This window comes from Liolophura sinensis, unplaced genomic scaffold, assembly GCF_032854445.1.
Source record: "Liolophura sinensis isolate JHLJ2023 unplaced genomic scaffold, CUHK_Ljap_v2 scaffold_99, whole genome shotgun sequence".
Taxonomy (NCBI): domain Eukaryota; kingdom Metazoa; phylum Mollusca; class Polyplacophora; order Chitonida; family Chitonidae; genus Liolophura; species Liolophura sinensis.
In genome coordinates this window covers 56,475-76,576 of record NW_027018038.1, presented here as the reverse complement: position 1 = coordinate 76,576, position 20,102 = coordinate 56,475, and the positions used below count along the sequence as shown (strand labels likewise).

General features: G+C 29.6%; 2 protein-coding genes and 4 pseudogenes across 2 annotated transcripts; 4 read left to right on the top strand and 2 right to left on the bottom strand.

Annotated features, from left to right (window-relative positions):
* Nucleotides 1-2,144: 2,144 nt before the first annotated feature.
* On the top strand, nucleotides 2,145-2,966 carry LOC135481437 (cytochrome c oxidase subunit 3-like; annotated as a pseudogene).
* Nucleotides 2,967-4,756: 1,790 nt separating this feature from the next.
* On the top strand, nucleotides 4,757-6,298 carry LOC135481449 (cytochrome c oxidase subunit 1-like). Its single transcript, XM_064761263.1, is given in 1 exon segment — nucleotides 4,757-6,298. A coding segment is annotated over 1 exon segment (855 nt). The 3' UTR covers nucleotides 5,612-6,298.
* On the top strand, nucleotides 5,621-6,298 carry LOC135481443 (cytochrome c oxidase subunit 1-like; annotated as a pseudogene).
* Nucleotides 6,299-8,038: 1,740 nt separating this feature from the next.
* LOC135481433 (NADH-ubiquinone oxidoreductase chain 5-like) lies at nucleotides 8,039-9,759 on the bottom strand. Its single transcript, XM_064761257.1, is given in 1 exon segment — nucleotides 8,039-9,759. A coding segment is annotated over 1 exon segment (1,206 nt). The 5' UTR covers nucleotides 9,757-9,759; the 3' UTR covers nucleotides 8,039-8,550.
* A 2,996-nt stretch (nucleotides 9,760-12,755) lies between these two features.
* Nucleotides 12,756-16,831, bottom strand: LOC135481469 (NADH-ubiquinone oxidoreductase chain 1-like; annotated as a pseudogene).
* An 834-nt stretch (nucleotides 16,832-17,665) lies between these two features.
* On the top strand, nucleotides 17,666-18,487 carry LOC135481436 (cytochrome c oxidase subunit 3-like; annotated as a pseudogene).
* Nucleotides 18,488-20,102: the final 1,615 nt, after the last annotated feature.

Below are 20,102 nucleotides of genomic sequence, written 5' to 3'. Positions count from 1 at the left end.
AAAACAAGCTTATTTCTCGTTAAACCATAATGCAAAAGGTACTAAAATTAATTTATACTATCATATATATTTAATATTTTCCTTTACAGTACTTTCGTTTTCTCTATGACTTTCGTTTAAACTACTAGCCCGCAAAAACTTTAATATTTTTAACAAATATCATTTAAATAAATTTTTAGCTATTTAGGATAGGTTTAATCAACCCTCTTTTCAGTGTAAATAAAAAACATTTTACTATGCTATATCCTAAGGAACAGCTTCAGCTACCCCTACTATGTTACGACTTATCTCTTATTTTTAAGAGAGCGACGGGCGATATGTACACACTTTAGTAACCACATTCATATTATTATTCTAAATAAATATTACTTCCAAGTCCACCGTTCATTCTTTATTGCAATAAAACTACAGAAATTCGAATTTAAATTGTAACCCATCACTACTTTACCATAAGCTGCACTTTGACCTGACATAAAAATACTAAATTAAAAAGCCAACTTTATTAGCCTCAAGCGTAAGCTGATGACGGCAGTATACAAGCTAATTAAATAAATAAGTAAAGTAAGGTTTAACGTGGATTATCGATTTAAAGGACAGGCTCCCCTGGACGGAAATTAAAGTACCGCCAAGTCTTTTGGATTTTAAGCTATAGCTCGTAATCCCCAGGTAAACAAATTTAATTTCCTAATAATGGGGTATCTAATCCCAGTTTTAACTAAAAGCTTCACAGATTCTGCACATAGCCACAAATTAACTCTGCATTTATATTAAAATTCTACCTTTATATAATACAAAAAATGACTTTTAATCACATAACTATTTTTTACCGCCTTTATTTGACTTAAGCTTATTGTTTAACCGCAGCTGCTGGCACAAATTTAGCTACCTTTATTAGCCCTGCCTAATACAAAGTTCCCTTTTTGATTAATATTCTACACTGATGTTGTAAATATTTCTGTCATCAATATCTTTGATAATAACAAACCCATCTGACTAACCTCTTTAAGAGCCAAAAAGATAGATACATAACTTACAGTTTCAAACAAAACTATCATGTGTTATCGCTAGCACAAGCCAAATCAAAACCAAAACCAAATTCTCCTAATAAGAGAGATTTATCTCATAATTGAGGTATGAACCCAATAGCTTAACTTAGCTTATCTTACTATTTTAATAAATAATTCTAAAGTTTCAGCCGCAAGGCACCAATGAACCTGCAATTCACTATTGTAATTCAACTACGAAACCAACAAGAGAAATATATTTCATTAGCAAAGCTACAATTTACCGCCTTCAATTCAGCCATCTTGCTTTATAACAAAACACGAGAATCAATATCTCATTTCAGGTTTTGAAGACCTGTAGTTTTTTAACTTAGTGTTTTAAAAAGAAAAATATTTAATTTTTTCTTTAGGAATCAAAATCCTACGGGCTTTTCTCTACACCACTTTTTAATTTGATTTAAAATATAGGGTTTTATTTTACTTGTGTGGTCTATTTATATTATCTTTAACATCTTTGTTAACCTTACTATGTGGAAAATAGCTGTACTTATATATACTAAGATAACAAGTAAAACATAATAAGAAAGATAACAGATATATACTAATTGAATGAAAATCAATTGTGCAAAATTACACTACAATCTCTTTAATCTTAGGTTTTTACTTTGTAGAATTATTAGATTAACCTATTGTAGCAAAACCTAGATTGATTAATTACTTATATCTATCTATATATATATATATATATATATATATATATATATATATATATATATATATATATATATATATATATATATATATATATATATATATATATATATATATATATATATATATATATATATATATATATATATATATATATATATATATATATATATATATATATATATATATATATATATATATATATATATATATATATATATATATATATATATATATATATATATATATATATATATATATATATATATATATATATATATGTATATATATATATATATATATATATATATATATATATGTATATATGTATGTATGTATGAATATACACATGTATATATATACTATAGAAATAACTATATAAAAGTACATGAAACACTCCTTCTTCTCTAGAGAAGATATAAAGTTTCAAAGTGTTAGCAAGCCATGATTCGAAACCCATTTCATTTGGTTGAGTTTAGTCCCTGGCCTTTAACAGGATCAATGGGGGCTTTTTGTCTTACTGTAGGATTAGCAAGATGGTTTCACGGGCATTCTGTGTTACTTTACTCTCTAGGAATTCTTCTTATTATACTAACGATAATCCAATGATGACGTGATGTTATTCGGGAGAGCACTTTTCAAGGGTATCATACCTTAAAAGTATCTCAGGGATTGCGATGAGGAATAATTTTATTTATTACTTCCGAAGTACTTTTCTTTTTTGCTTTTTTTTGGGCTTATTTTCATTCAAGACTAGCCCCCACTCCAGAAATTGGTATAAATTGACCTCCAAGAGGAATCGTTCCGCTTAATCCTTTTCAAGTCCCTTTATTAAATACAGCTGTCTTATTAGCTTCTGGAGTAAGAGTAACTTGGGCTCATCATAGATTACTTGAGGGTAATTGAAAAAGAACAAACTATGCTTTGACGGTCACAGTTCTTTTAGGTATTTATTTTACTTTCTTACAAGCAGGGGAATACATAGAGACTTCATTTACAATTGCAGATAGGTGTTATGGGTCAACTTTTTTTGTTGCTACAGGATTTCATGGACTCCATGTTTTAATTGGAAGTACATTCTTGTTGATTACCTTAGTACGAAATATGATGTATCATTTTTCTGCTAATCATCATTTTGGGTTTGAAGCAGCAGCTTGGTATTGACACTTTGTTGATGTAGTATGACTATTTCTTTACATTTCGATTTACTGATGAGGATCGTAAGTTAACAAAATATTGATAAATAATTTACTCTAAGTAACCTAAGAAAGGTACTAAACTTTTAATTTAGTTATGATAATATTATATCCTTAGGGACAGTACTTTAAAAAAAAGATTTAATTTGCATTTAAATAATAGGAATTTTATCCTCTATCCCATTCTATTGTCTGTCTTAGCTAACCCTTATGATTTCGGCTCATAAAATAACAAATAGAACTGTTCTAAGATTATTGAATATACTGAATAGAAGCTCTGATGAAGCATTTAGCTGTTAACTAAAAAGGAATAAAAATATTATCTATTCAGGTATTACGCCGGAAGAACGGATTACATTGATGTTGTAAATTAAAAGATTAATAATCTTTAATGCCTTATGATGTTACTGTTAAGATTTTTTAGATTTAATTTAATTCTTAGTTTTATTCTTTCTTATGTAGCTTTATTTATGACAAAAAAGAAGAAGGAAAATCGAGAAAAGAGATCAGCTTTTGAATGTGGATTTGACCCAAAAAGAAATTCTCGGCTTCCTTTTTCTCTGCGATTTTTTTTAATTACTGTTATTTTTTTAATTTTTGATGTTGAAATTATTCTTTTATTACCATATTTAATCTCTAGTAACATAAGTTCAGACGTTTTTTCGTTAATTACAGCTATTCTTATTATTTTAGTTTTATTGGGAGGAACTTTATATGAATGAGCTCAGGGAAGGTTAAAATGGGTAAATAGTTAAAAATAGTTCGGAACAAGCTGTAGCTGCTAACTATAACTTAAGTGGTTCAACTCCATTTTATTTTTTAAGTTGTTAAATTTTCCATTTGTTACAATATTTATACTTATTATGTTTTCTAGTAGAATTTTTTCCTTGTGTTCTACGCATTGATTCGGGGCTTGACTCGGTTTGGAAGTAAATTTAATAAGTTTTATTCCAATAATAGTGCAGAAAGGATTAAGTGAAGAGGTTGAATCTGCAATTAAGTATTTCTTGATTCAAGCAGTAGCTTCAGCTTTACTGCTTTTATTAGCTTCTATAGTATTTTGAGAGCAAGGAGATTGATCTATAGTAAGAAGGAAAATTTTTAGTAGAAGTTTTATTATAATAAGTCTTCTATTAAAAATGGGGATAGCACCTTTTCACTTTTGACTTCCAGGAGTAATCAGCGGTTTGTCTTGGGTATCTAATTCTTTATTAATAACTTGACAGAAAGTTGCTCCTTTATTTCTCATTTGTTTTTTTTTCTATATCTCGTCTATCCAAGCAATTATAATGGTATTAATATCAAGATTCTTTGGAGGGGTTGGTGGACTTAATCAAACTTCTATTCGAGGATTATTAGCCTATTCTTCAATTCTTCATAATGGTTGAATGATCTCTGCATCTTTAATCAGAGTAGAAATATCTTTTATTTACCTTTTTCTGTATTCTTTAATCTTATTTTCCGCACTAAGTTTATTTTTAACAGAGGAAGTTAAAAATAGTCAACAATTCTTAAGTATTTTTATATGAAGAAAATTCTCACGAGCGTGCTTTTGCGTAACTATTATTTCACTCGGGGGAATACCCCCTTTATTAGGATTTTTTTCTAAGTGATTGGTTCTTAGGAAGCTAATTGTTATAAATATTCTTTTTTTGCCTTTTATTTTAATTTTAGGATCAATAATTAGATTATATTATTATTTAATTCTAGGGTTCTCTGTAATTTTAAGGAGTTCTGTTTCTTGAAAAAAAATGAATAAAAAAGAATTTTTTTTTATTAGCATATTTTTAGTATTAAATTTAGGAGGTATTTGTTTTATTAATTATTTGGGAGCTTTAATTTAGTATGCGATGATTTTTTTCTACTAATCATAAAGATATTGGAACTTTATATATTTTATTTGGAATTTGATCAGGGCTAGTGGGAACTGCACTAAGTCTTCTAATTCGTGCTGAGTTAGGACAGCCTGGGGCTTTACTAGGGGATGACCAATTATATAATGTTATTGTTACAGCTCATGCTTTTGTAATAATTTTTTTTCTAGTAATACCTATAATGATTGGGGGATTTGGTAATTGGTTAGTTCCTTTAATATTAGGTGCTCCAGATATAGCTTTTCCTCGGCTTAATAATATGAGATTTTGACTTCTTCCTCCTGCTTTATGCCTATTATTAGGTTCTGCTGCTGTTGAAAGAGGTGTGGGAACCGGATGGACCGTTTATCCTCCTTTGGCTGGAAATATCGCCCATGCAGGAGGATCGGTTGATTTGGCTATTTTTTCTCTCCATCTAGCTGGAGTTTCTTCTATCTTGGGAGCTGTAAATTTTATCACTACTGTTTTTAATATACGTTGAAAAGGAATACAGCTGGAACGACTTCCTCTATTCGTTTGGTCAGTAAAAATCACAGCTATTCTTTTACTTCTATCTCTCCCAGTTTTAGCAGGGGGAATCACAATATTGTTAACAGACCGAAATTTTAACACAGCATTTTTTGACCCAGCAGGAGGCGGTGACCCAATTTTATATCAACATTTATTTTGGTTTTTTGGACACCCAGAAGTGTATATTTTAATCCTTCCAGGATTTGGAATGATCTCCCATATTGTAATACATTATACGTCTAAAAAGGAAACTTTTGGCACCCTAGGAATAATTTATGCGATATTAGCTATTGGATTATTAGGATTTATCGTTTGAGCTCATCATATGTTTGTAGTTGGTATGGACGTAGATACTCGTGCTTACTTTACTGCAGCGACTATAATTATTGCAGTTCCAACCGGAATTAAGATTTTTAGATGATTAGCTACGGTTCATGGTTCCCGAATTAAGTATGAAAGGGCTATATTATGAGCGCTCGGATTTATTTTCTTATTTACTGTAGGAGGATTAACAGGAATCGTCCTATCTAATTCTTCTTTAGATATTATGTTACATGACAGTTATTATGTAGTAGCACATTTTCACTATGTCTTGTCAATAGGAGCTGTATTTGCTCTCTTCGGAGCTTTTAATTACTGATATCCACTAATATCTGGCCTTGTTTTACATGAACGATGGACTAAGTCCCATTTTTTTATTATGTTCATCGGAGTAAATTTGACTTTTTTTCCTCAACATTTCCTGGGGTTAAGAGGAATACCTCGGCGATATTCAGATTATCCAGACGCTTATATAAAATGAAATGTAGTATCTTCTATTGGCTCTTTAATTTCATTTATTGCAGTGCTGTTTTTCATATTTATTGTCTGAGAAAGATTAATTTCTCAGCGAGGAGTTATTTGAAGAAGACATTTGTCCTCTGCTTTAGAATGAGATAACACTGTCCCTTTAGATTTCCATGGTAGTGATGAAACAGGGGCGATTGTAACTTAAGTTAAGATATGGCTTTTTGAGGACAATGAGGATTTCAAGATGCGGCATCTCCTATAATGGAGCAACTAATTTTTTTTCATGATCATGCAATATTAGTACTAATTATAATTATTAGACTCTTAATATATGCTGCTATTTCATTAATGTCTAACAAAATAACATCTCGGTTTACTTTAGAAAGGCAGGAAATTGAAACTATTTGAACTATTCTTCCAGCGGTTATTTTAATTTTTTTAGCTTTTCCTTCTTTACGATTATTATATCTGCTAGATGAAGTTGAATCTCCTGTTTTAACTGTAAAAGCTATTGGACATCAATGATATTGAAGATATGAATACTCGGACTTTCTGACAGTGGAATTTGATTCTTATATACTTCCGACTGAAGAATTGAATAGGGGGGATTATCGATTATTAGAAGTAGATCATCGAAGAGTGGTTCCTATAAATTCTAAAGTTCGGGTATTAGTTACAGCAGCTGACGTTCTTCATTCCTGAACAGTTCCTTCAATAGGAATAAAAGCTGATGCTGTTCCTGGGCGTCTTAATCAACTCAGATTTATTTCTAAGATCCCCGGAGTATTTTATGGACAGTGTTCTGAGATTTGTGGGGCTAATCATTCTTTTATACCAATTGTATTGGAAGTGGTAGATACAAATTCATTTATCAATTGAATTTTAAGATTTACTTCTGATAATTAAGAAGTTAGTTAATTCATAATAAAAACTTGTCAAGTTTTAGTTACTACTAAGTTAGTATTTCTTTATGCCTCAGCTAGCCCCTTTAAATTGATTATTGTTGATTTTTCTCTTTTGATCTATAGTTTTTTTTATTATAATTTCAATCTGATGAATAAAAAAGAAAGAATACTATGTTAAGAAAGAAAGAAAATCCAGAAAAACTAAAAATAAAAGTTGAATATGATAATTTAATATGTTTTAATAAAATGTTAATAGATATCTTCTCTAGATTTGATGAACAAAACTTTACTATTCTGAAAAAAATTCCTTTAATTTGAATAATAAGAGCATTGCCGTTATATTATATCCAAAGGCTTTATTGAAGAGGATCTTCGCGTTGAGCTGCTTTTGTAATTAAGATTAAGGGATTTATGATAATACAGGCAATACGGACAAAAGGAGGAAGAATAAGTGGTTTTAACAATGCCGTTATTTCTATTTTTATAATATTAATTATTATAAATCTTCTGGGCCTATCTCCTTATGTTTTTAGAATCACTAGTCACTTAGTCTTTGCTTTTTCTTTTGGGCTTCCTCTTTGATTTGCTTTGATCCTATCGGGAGTATTTTTTAATTTAAAAAGAGTAATTTCTCATTTTTTACCAAGAGGAGCCCCTAGGGTTTTAAATCCATTTCTAGTTCTAGTTGAGACAGTTAGTATTTCTGTTCGACCTATTACTTTATCAATTCGGTTAACCGCAAATATAAGAGCTGGCCATATTATTTTAGGTCTTATTGGGGCTTATTTAAGAGCAGGTATTTTTAGATACTCTTCAATCATCATTTTACTTTTAATTTTTATTGAGATTTTTTATTTTATGTTCGAAGTTGGAGTTAGCTTAATTCAAGCTTATATTTTTTCATTATTAATTACTCTTTACTCAGACGATCACCCTGAACTATAGATAAATAATTAGATTTATATAGTTATATAACGCTAATAGATATAATTAAAACATAATTCCTTAGCAACTTCACTGCTACGCTCTTATCAATAAGCTACATATCCTATTAGAAAAAATAGAAAAAAAGAGGAAAAAATCTTAAAGTGATTAGACTTAATCTAACAATAGAGTTAAATAAATTTCCTTGACTTTTTTGGTTATTACTAGAACAGTTGATTAAAAATCTAAAAATTCCTTCTCCCCTGATGTTTTCTAACCAACCTAAGTCTAAAACTTTAAGGGCTATTTGTCCTGACTTTAGAACCGGAATACTAACAAAGTTATTGCTTAAAAGAGATATAAATCATATGTATGAAAAAAAATCATTGATTATTATCTTTTTTTTGTGAAAAGCATTTCTAAATAAAATTCCTCCTATAGCCCCTCTGACCACTGTTAGAGATAAAACTAATATTTTGTCAAATATACTAATAAAAGGAATAAGCGCAGGTCTTATTATCAATCAAGAAAAAGCCGCCCCTCTTAAGATAGCCCCTCTTGTTAATATTAATAGAGGCATAAGAATATAAATATCTTCATCTCTATTGCATAGATAGGGATTTTGAGTTATAGAACTTCAGAAAACAAGAATTGACAAACGGACAGAGTATATTACAGTTAAAAAAGTAGCCAAGAAAACTATTATTCTTGTAACCAAGTTTATTTGATCAAAAATTATTATCTCAATAATGTAATCTTTAGAATAAAATCCTGCGAAAAATGGAATTCCACATAAAGCTAGGTTAGCAATATTAAAACAAGTTCTAGTTACAGGCAAATGTTTCCAAAGCTGTCTTATTTTTCGAATGTCTTGATTATTATTATGGAGATGAATAATATTTCCGGCACACAAGAAGAGAAGGGCCTTGAATAAAGCATGAGTAAATAAATGAATCAAAGCTAACTCAGGATAACCAATTCCAATCCTTATTATCATTACTCCTAGCTGGCTTAAAGTAGACAAGGCAATGATTTTTTTTAAATCTATTTCAAAGTTGGCTGCAATTCCTGCTATTAATATAGTTCTTACTGAAATGAATAAAACTGCTGGTTTAAACCATACAAGCTGGTCTAAGAAAGAAAAAAATCGAATTAAAAGAAAAACCCCGGCTGTGACCAAGGTAGAGGAATGAACTAAAGCTGAGACAGGGGTTGGAGCCGCCATAGCAGCTGGAAGTCATCTGCAAAAAGGAATTTGAGCACTTTTAGTTATACCTGCTAGAAGAATTATAAAAGCTCTTATATATCTTATATCAAAATTTCAAATAAAAGTACCATCTCAATGCCCTTGGCTAAACATTCAACCAGCTCTTATTAAAATCCCAACATCTCCAATCCGATTTATAAAAGCGGTTATTAATCCGGCCCCTAATGATTTAGGATTTTGATAATAAATCACCAAACAAAATGAAACTAACCCTAGCCCATCTCAGCCTAATAATAAAGAAATTAAATTTGGAATAAAAATCAAAAAATTTATGGATAAAACAAATAATATAACAATTCAAACAAACCGAGATAAAAAAATATCATTAGATATGTAACTTTTAGAGAAAAATATTACGCAGCTAGAAATAAAACAAACTAGAACTCTAAATATAATTCTTTTTCAATCAAAGATAACAGGAAAGGTTATAAAAACAGAATTTAATTCGAAAAAAATAATATGTAATAAAACTCTCTTATGGTAATATATAAGTATAGCTACCGCCTTTACCCCTAAAAATACATAAAAAAAAAGAAATAACGAAGCAAATAACCTGCTATTCATAATAAATTTCATTGTTAACTAAGTAAAGCCTTTATTTTAGAATCACAATCTAATGTTTTTATAAACTAAGTTAACAAAAAAATAATCCTCCGATTAATAAAGTTAATTGAACAGGAATTCAATGTATAAAGATAACTAAATAAGTTAAAATCCCTACCCCATTGAAAGGGTTAATAAAACTTGAGAACTGTCCGTGCTGAGTGTTAGTGTACAAAAATAAACTATAAACAGCTACTAAAAATCTTAGGATTGCTAAAGGAAAGAAAAGAAAAGGAGATACTTTTAAAATCCTAATAATTATTATAATTTCTCTCAATAAGTTTAACGAAGGCGGAGCAGCTATATTAGCAGAACATAATAGAAATAAAGATAGTCTTAAAATCGGTAAAATACAAATAAATCCTTTACAAATTAGGATTCTTCGAGATCCTCTTTTATTATAAAAAATATTGGCTATGAAAAAAAGGCCCGACGAAGAAAAAGCATGACCAACCATTATTATTACTCCCCCAGATAATCCTCAAAATCTACCACTCAAGATTCTCCCAGCCATCAAGCCCATATGACCAATAGAAGAATAGGCAATTAACCTTTTTATATCGATTTGACGAATACACACCATTCTTCTTAAAACCCCTCCTATAATTCTAAAAATCAATAAAGATCTTCTTAAAGTTATATTAATTTTAGGAAAAATTATAACAATTCGAGTTAAGCCGTAGCCCCCCAGCTTTAATAAAAGAGCTGCTAAAATTATAGAACCAGCAACTGGAGCTTCTACATGGGCTTTAGGTAATCACAAGTGAACCCCAAATAAAGGAAGTTTAACAAGAAAAACCAAAATTATAAAGAATCATCATAGAAAAAATATTAAATCTCTTATAAAAAAAGGCAAGCCTCATTTTATTAATAAAGAAAGAGACCCATTAGCTTTGAACAAAAAAACCAAATTAAGCAAGAAAGGCAATGCTCCCGCTACTGTATAAATTACTATATATATTCCAGCCTGAAGGCGCTCCGGCTGATACCCTCAAATTAAAATTAACAAAAGCGTAGGTACTAAAGAGCCTTCGAAAAAGATATAAAATAAAATAAAATTTTCTTGTATAAAAACTAAAATAATTATTAGATTTAAAATAATTACAGAATTACAGAAAACCCCACTACTAAAATTTTTAAACAAAATTGCTCCTCTGCTCAAAATTATCAAAGAAGAAATTCAACACCTTAGTAAAATCAAAACAATAGATAAAGAATCCGCAAACAAGAATCCAATAATTTTAGGAACCCCTATAGAAGAGTAAAAATAAAACAAAATAAAAAGAAACATCAATAAAAATCTTCATCTCCTATAGTATCACTTCCACTTTTTATTTCTCGTTAAAAACACAGCTAAGAAAGATAGAATTAAGGAAGCTAACACTTATGTATTGATAAAGAAGAAACGTAGTCATTCCCATGTCTACGAATTAAAATTACTAATAAACTTAACCCCAAAGCTGCTTCTGAAGCAGCCAAAGTTAATATTACAAAAACTATAATTCCTTCTCTCCTAATATTAGCGCTAGAAGCTAGTACAACCAAAAAAATCGATAACATTATTATTTCTAATGCTAAAAGAGAGTTTAGTAAGTGTTTTCGCTGTAGACAAAAAACTATTAAAGAAAGAATCCTCATTACTACCCCAACACTAAAAATAGAATTAAAAAGTCTTATCATATCTTAATAAATCCGCTAAAAAAGCTTTAATAAGCATTGGTCTTGTAAACCAAAGACTGAATACATTATATTCTTTTAGTAAACTATTAAGTGATTCGAACACTTCTTTCGTGTTTTCAAAACACTGACTCCCAAGAGAATAGTAATCAATAATTATTTTTTTAAAACATAATCTCTTCTTCATTGGAAGACTGGGTTCAAAATAAAAAAAGAAAAATATAATAAAGTCAAAATTTGCCCCATCGTAATGAAAGGATCTTCCACGGGCTGACTACCAATCCATGTTAATAGAAAAAAGACTGAAACAAAAGATCAAAATAACCCTTGATTTAAAAAATAAAAACTTAATGAACGAAATTCACCTAAGTGAAGTAAGGGAACAAAAAAAAGAACTACAATGGACATTAGTAACCCAAGAACTCCTCCTAGCTTATTAGGGATAGATCGTAAAATAGCATAAGCAAAAAGAAAATATCATTCCGGCTGAATATGAACTGGAGTAACCAAGGGGTTAGCAGGGATAAAATTCTCCGGGTCTGTTAATAGATTAGGTTCCAATAAGACAAGTATAACAAGAAAAAAACTAACTAAAAGAAATCCAATTAAGTCTTTTAATAAGTAGTAAGAATGCAAACTAACCTTTTCCATGTCTCTGTTTAATCCTAAAGGGTTATTAGATCCCGTTTCATGCAAAAACAATAAATGCAATACTCTAAATAATATAATAATAAAAGGAACCAAATAATGAAGAGTAAAAAATCGAGTTAATGTAGCATTATCAACAGCAAATCCCCCCCAAATTCATTGTACTACATCTTTACCAATATAGGGTAATGCAGAAACTAGATTAGTAATAACAGTAGCTCCTCAAAAAGATATCTGCCCTCACGGTAAGACATATCCAATAAAAGCTGCTCCTATTGTTAGGAAAAAAAGAATCACTCCTAAATTTCAAGTGTGAATATTAACATAAGAACCATAATAAAGCCCTCGAGCAATATGAAAGTAAATACAAATAAAAAACCAAGAAGCCCCATTAGCATGAGCCCTTCGAATAACCCACCCAAAATTAACATCCCGACCAATATGAGCTACTGATGAAAAAGCTAAATCTACTCTAGTAGCATAATGTATTGCTAAAAACAGCCCAGTTAAAATTTGTAAAACTAAACAAAATCCTAATAAAGAACCAAAATTTCATCAAATAGACAGATTAGGAGGAGAAGGAAGGTCCACCAAAGATCCATTAAAAATCTTCAAAATAGGGTGACTAGAACGCAAAGGTTTAAGCATATTACTTATAAGGACGTAAGGCTCCCTTGCTTTTATAGCAAACTTTAACTACACATAGCAAAATAAACAACAGAATAAGAACTAACCCCCTTGCAGTCATTCCCCCAAAAAAAGAGAATAAGGATATCCCTTGCTTATGATATCCTCCTTCCCATAGAAGTGAAAGTCTTTCTACTTCCCCAGGGATCCCAACAACACTACTACATAAGAATAAACTAACTCAAAAAAAATATATCAAAAAAAACCCAAACTTTAAACTTCCTTTCTTAAATACTAAGTTAGGAGTTAATGCTGTGACATAGGCAAATATTACTAATAGGCCTCCAATATAAATTAAAAATAAAATAAATCCAAACCAACTCCCCCTCTCGAAAAAAACACAGATCCTAATTATAAACCTATTAATCAAAATTAAACTTCCCATTGACAAAGGCTGCGACACTATGGGTAAGATAAATCCAATTCTTAAAATTAAAGAAAACAAAGATAGCATAGTCATGTCCAGATAGTAGTTTAAAACAAAACATTGGCATTGGAAGTCAAAAAACAAGATATCTTGCTATCTGATCCCAAAAACTACAACTAAAAATTTAAAAGCAACTCCTCAAACTAACACAAACAAAGAAACTGGCAACAAACTCAGCCAAGTCAATTTCATTAGAAGATCATAACGAAAACGGGGGTAAGTCCCTCGAATTCAAATAAAGAAAAATCTAACAATCACCACCTTACTTCAGAAAAAAAAAAGACTAAAAATCCTTATATTTTGTTCCCCTAGAAAAATAATGGAAGTTATTATTCTTATAAACAAAATTCTTGCATATTCAGCAAGAAAAATTAGAGCAAAAACACCTCCACCATATTCTACATTAAACCCAGAGACTAGCTCTGATTCTCCTTCAGCAAAGTCAAAAGGAGCCCGATTAGTCTCCGCCACACAAACAACAAGCCATATAAAAAAAACAGGAAACAAAATTACTATGTTCCAAAATGAATATTGAAATAAGCCAATCTTACTAAAACTTAATCTACCTCTTAAGCTAATAACGGATAATAAAAGTAAAAATAACCTCACTTCATAAGAAATTGTCTGTGCCACTGCTCGAAGAGCCCCAAGAAGCGAATACTTAGAATTAGAAGCTCACCCCCTAACCATAGTACCATAAACATTAAGAGCAGAAACACACAAAAAAAACATAACTCTAAGCTCTATCCTCCATACCCTAAAATTAGTTCAATATAAAGATCAAAGACATAAAGATAAAACTAAACTCAACCCCGGCCCCACATAATAAGGTCCTTTATTTGATACTCTAATTCCCCTTTCCTCTTTCAAAAATAACTTCAAAGCATCAGCTAAAGGCTGAATTACTCCTATATATCCTACTTTATTAGGCCCTTTGCGAATTTGAACATACCCTAACCCCTTACGCTCAAAAAGAGTAAAAAAAGCTACACTTAAAAGAATACAAACATAAGAAACAACCATTCATACAAAACTAACCTTCACAACTAAAGAGATCTCCCAATCTATTTATAGAACTTAACTCTATTGCACTACTCTGCCACTTTAGTTCATAAAACAATATATCAAATGATGGATTTTAACCTTCATATAATAGTTCTAAACTATTTGCACTATTTTGCTAACTTGACATCTATAAAAAATTTTTATCAGCTTAATCCTTTCGTACTAAAACCAATAATATTTTATCAAAGATAGAAACCAACCTGGCTTACACCGGTTTGAACTCAGATCATGTGGAAATTTAAAGGTCGAACAGACCCCCAACAACAAGCTTCTCCGCCTATTAGGTATTCCAATCCAACATCGAGGTCGCAATCTTTTCCTTCAATTTGAACTCTCCAGAAAAATAACGCTGTTATCCCTGCGGTAACTTATCTTACTATCATAAATTTTTATGGATCTTTTCAACATATAAGTTTCCTCAACTAAAAGAAGCTTTATCTGTTCTTCTGTCACCCCAACAAAAGAGAAATTCTAAAAAACATTTATTCTAAAAAGCATATAATTTTATAATTACTCTAAAGTTCGACAGGGTCTTTTCGTCTTTTGACTTCATTCAGGCTTCTTCACCTAAAAATTAAATTCTATTTAATAAGATAGAGACAGAAGAATTTCGTCAAACCATTCATTCCAGCCTTCAATTAAAAGGCAAATGATTATGCTACCTTTGCACAGTCAGGGTACTGCGGCCGTTAAATTTTTCACCGGGCAGGTACGACTCCTTATTTTATATTTACAAAGAGCGATGTTTTTGATAAACAGGCGAAATTCATATTTGCCGAGTTCCTTTTTCTCATTTCAATATATATAAAAAGTTTCAGCTTTAAGTTCAAAACCATCAAGCAAGAAATAAACCAATACTAATTTCAACATAAATATTAAATTCAACATAATTACAAATTAAGGGAAAATATAAACAGAAAATTTTAATCATACAATCCTAATAAAACTTCGTTATAAAACCGTAAAAATGATAGAAACTATTAAACCTACATTACATTAAATTTAACCATAAATTTTCATCAATTTTTTAGCTCAACCTAAAAAACAAAAACTTACAAATAAAAATCAAGCTAAATCACACTTTATTTTTCATTTATAAATCGCACTCAAATGCTTTTCTCTTCCAACTAGCTATCAGAAAATCCGTTAGCGTTTCACTACCATAAACAGATCTAAAAATAGTTATGCTACACTATTCATTCGTCTGAATATAACTCTTCTTCTTTCTAGAAAACATTAAAACAAGCTTATTTCTCGTTAAACCATAATGCAAAAGGTACTAAAATTAATTTATACTATCATATATATTTAATATTTTCCTTTACAGTACTTTCGTTTTCTCTATGACTTTCGTTTAAACTACTAGCCCGCAAAAACTTTAATATTTTTAACAAATATCATTTAAATAAATTTTTAGCTATTTAGGATAGGTTTAATCAACCCTCTTTTCAGTGTAAATAAAAAACATTTTACTATGCTATATCCTAAGGAACAGCTTCAGCTACCCCTACTATGTTACGACTTATCTCTTATTTTTAAGAGAGCGACGGGCGATATGTACACACTTTAGTAACCACATTCATATTATTATTCTAAATAAATATTACTTCCAAGTCCACCGTTCATTCTTTATTGCAATAAAACTACAGAAATTCGAATTTAAATTGTAACCCATCACTACTTTACCATAAGCTGCACTTTGACCTGACATAAAAATACTAAATTAAAAAGCCAACTTTATTAGCCTCAAGCGTAAGCTGATGACGGCAGTATACAAGCTAATTAAATAAATAAGTAAAGTAAGGTTTAACGTGGATTATCGATTTAAAGGACAGGCTCCCCTGGACGGAAATTAAAGTACCGCCAAGTCTTTTGGATTTTAAGCTATAGCTCGTAATCCCCAGGTAAACAAATTTAATTTCCTAATAATGGGGTATCTAATCCCAGTTTTAACTAAAAGCTTCACAGATTCTGCACATAGCCACAAATTAACTCTGCATTTATATTAAAATTCTACCTTTATATAATACAAAAAATGACTTTTAATCACATAACTATTTTTTACCGCCTTTATTTGACTTAAGCTTATTGTTTAACCGCAGCTGCTGGCACAAATTTAGCTACCTTTATTAGCCCTGCCTAATACAAAGTTCCCTTTTTGATTAATATTCTACACTGATGTTGTAAATATTTCTGTCATCAATATCTTTGATAATAACAAACCCATCTGACTAACCTCTTTAAGAGCCAAAAAGATAGATACATAACTTACAGTTTCAAACAAAACTATCATGTGTTATCGCTAGCACAAGCCAAATCAAAACCAAAACCAAATTCTCCTAATAAGAGAGATTTATCTCATAATTGAGGTATGAACCCAATAGCTTAACTTAGCTTATCTTACTATTTTAATAAATAATTCTAAAGTTTCAGCCGCAAGGCACCAATGAACCTGCAATTCACTATTGTAATTCAACTACGAAACCAACAAGAGAAATATATTTCATTAGCAAAGCTACAATTTACCGCCTTCAATTCAGCCATCTTGCTTTATAACAAAACACGAGAATCAATATCTCATTTCAGGTTTTGAAGACCTGTAGTTTTTTAACTTAGTGTTTTAAAAAGAAAAATATTTAATTTTTTCTTTAGGAATCAAAATCCTACGGGCTTTTCTCTACACCACTTTTTAATTTGATTTAAAATATAGGGTTTTATTTTACTTGTGTGGTCTATTTATATTATCTTTAACATCTTTGTTAACCTTACTATGTGGAAAATAGCTGTACTTATATATACTAAGATAACAAGTAAAACATAATAAGAAAGATAACAGATATATACTAATTGAATGAAAATCAATTGTGCAAAATTACACTACAATCTCTTTAATCTTAGGTTTTTACTTTGTAGAATTATTAGATTAACCTATTGTAGCAAAACCTAGATTGATTAATTACTTATATCTATCTATATATATATATATATATATATATATATATATATATATGTATATATATATATATATATATATATATATATATATATATATATATATATATATATATATATATATATATATATATATATATGTATATATATATATATATATATATATATATATATATATATATATATATATATATATATATATATATATATATATATATATATATATATATATATATATATATATATATATATATATATATATATATATATATATATATATGTATATATATATATATATATATATATATATATATATGTATATATGTATGTATGTATGAATATACACATGTATATATATACTATAGAAATAACTATATAAAAGTACATGAAACACTCCTTCTTCTCTAGAGAAGATATAAAGTTTCAAAGTGTTAGCAAGCCATGATTCGAAACCCATTTCATTTGGTTGAGTTTAGTCCCTGGCCTTTAACAGGATCAATGGGGGCTTTTTGTCTTACTGTAGGATTAGCAAGATGGTTTCACGGGCATTCTGTGTTACTTTACTCTCTAGGAATTCTTCTTATTATACTAACGATAATCCAATGATGACGTGATGTTATTCGGGAGAGCACTTTTCAAGGGTATCATACCTTAAAAGTATCTCAGGGATTGCGATGAGGAATAATTTTATTTATTACTTCCGAAGTACTTTTCTTTTTTGCTTTTTTTTGGGCTTATTTTCATTCAAGACTAGCCCCCACTCCAGAAATTGGTATAAATTGACCTCCAAGAGGAATCGTTCCGCTTAATCCTTTTCAAGTCCCTTTATTAAATACAGCTGTCTTATTAGCTTCTGGAGTAAGAGTAACTTGGGCTCATCATAGATTACTTGAGGGTAATTGAAAAAGAACAAACTATGCTTTGACGGTCACAGTTCTTTTAGGTATTTATTTTACTTTCTTACAAGCAGGGGAATACATAGAGACTTCATTTACAATTGCAGATAGGTGTTATGGGTCAACTTTTTTTGTTGCTACAGGATTTCATGGACTCCATGTTTTAATTGGAAGTACATTCTTGTTGATTACCTTAGTACGAAATATGATGTATCATTTTTCTGCTAATCATCATTTTGGGTTTGAAGCAGCAGCTTGGTATTGACACTTTGTTGATGTAGTATGACTATTTCTTTACATTTCGATTTACTGATGAGGATCGTAAGTTAACAAAATATTGATAAATAATTTACTCTAAGTAACCTAAGAAAGGTACTAAACTTTTAATTTAGTTATGATAATATTATATCCTTAGGGACAGTACTTTAAAAAAAAGATTTAATTTGCATTTAAATAATAGGAATTTTATCCTCTATCCCATTCTATTGTCTGTCTTAGCTAACCCTTATGATTTCGGCTCATAAAATAACAAATAGAACTGTTCTAAGATTATTGAATATACTGAATAGAAGCTCTGATGAAGCATTTAGCTGTTAACTAAAAAGGAATAAAAATATTATCTATTCAGGTATTACGCCGGAAGAACGGATTACATTGATGTTGTAAATTAAAAGATTAATAATCTTTAATGCCTTATGATGTTACTGTTAAGATTTTTTAGATTTAATTTAATTCTTAGTTTTATTCTTTCTTATGTAGCTTTATTTATGACAAAAAAGAAGAAGGAAAATCGAGAAAAGAGATCAGCTTTTGAATGTGGATTTGACCCAAAAAGAAATTCTCGGCTTCCTTTTTCTCTGCGATTTTTTTTAATTACTGTTATTTTTTTAATTTTTGATGTTGAAATTATTCTTTTATTACCATATTTAATCTCTAGTAACATAAGTTCAGACGTTTTTTCGTTAATTACAGCTATTCTTATTATTTTAGTTTTATTGGGAGGAACTTTATATGAATGAGCTCAGGGAAGGTTAAAATGGGTAAATAGTTAAAAATAGTTCGGAACAAGCTGTAGCTGCTAACTATAACTTAAGTGGTTCAACTCCATTTTATTTTTTAAGTTGTTAAATTTTCCATTTGTTACAATATTTATACTTATTATGTTTTCTAGTAGAATTTTTTCCTTGTGTTCTACGCATTGATTCGGGGCTTGACTCGGTTTGGAAGTAAATTTAATAAGTTTTATTCCAATAATAGTGCAGAAAGGATTAAGTGAAGAGGTTGAATCTGCAATTAAGTATTTCTTGATTCAAGCAGTAGCTTCAGCTTTACTGCTTTTATTAGCTTCTATAGTATTTTGAGAGCAAGGAGATTGATCTATAGTAAGAAGGAAAATTTTTAGTAGAAGTTTTATTATAATAAGTCTTCTATTAAAAATGGGGATAGCACCTTTTCACTTTTGACTTCCAGGAGTAATCAGCGGTTTGTCTTGGGTATCTAATTCTTTATTAATAACTTGACAGAAAGTTGCTCCTTTATTTCTCATTTGTTTTTTTTTCTATATCTCGTCTATCCAAGCAATTATAATGGTATTAATATCAAGATTCTTTGGAGGGGTTGGTGGACTTAATCAAACTTCTATTCGAGGATTATTAGCCTATTCTTCAATTCTTCATAATGGTTGAATGATCTCTGCATCTTTAATCAGAGTAGAAATATCTTTTATTTACCTTTTTCTGTATTCTTTAATCTTATTTTCCGCACTAAGTTTATTTTTAACAGAGGAAGTTAAAAATAGTCAACAATTCTTAAGTATTTTTATATGAAGAAAATTCTCACGAGCGTGCTTTTGCGTAACTATTATTTCACTCGGGGGAATACCCCCTTTATTAGGATTTTTTTCTAAGTGATTGGTTCTTAGGAAGCTAATTGTTATAAATATTCTTTTTTTGCCTTTTATTTTAATT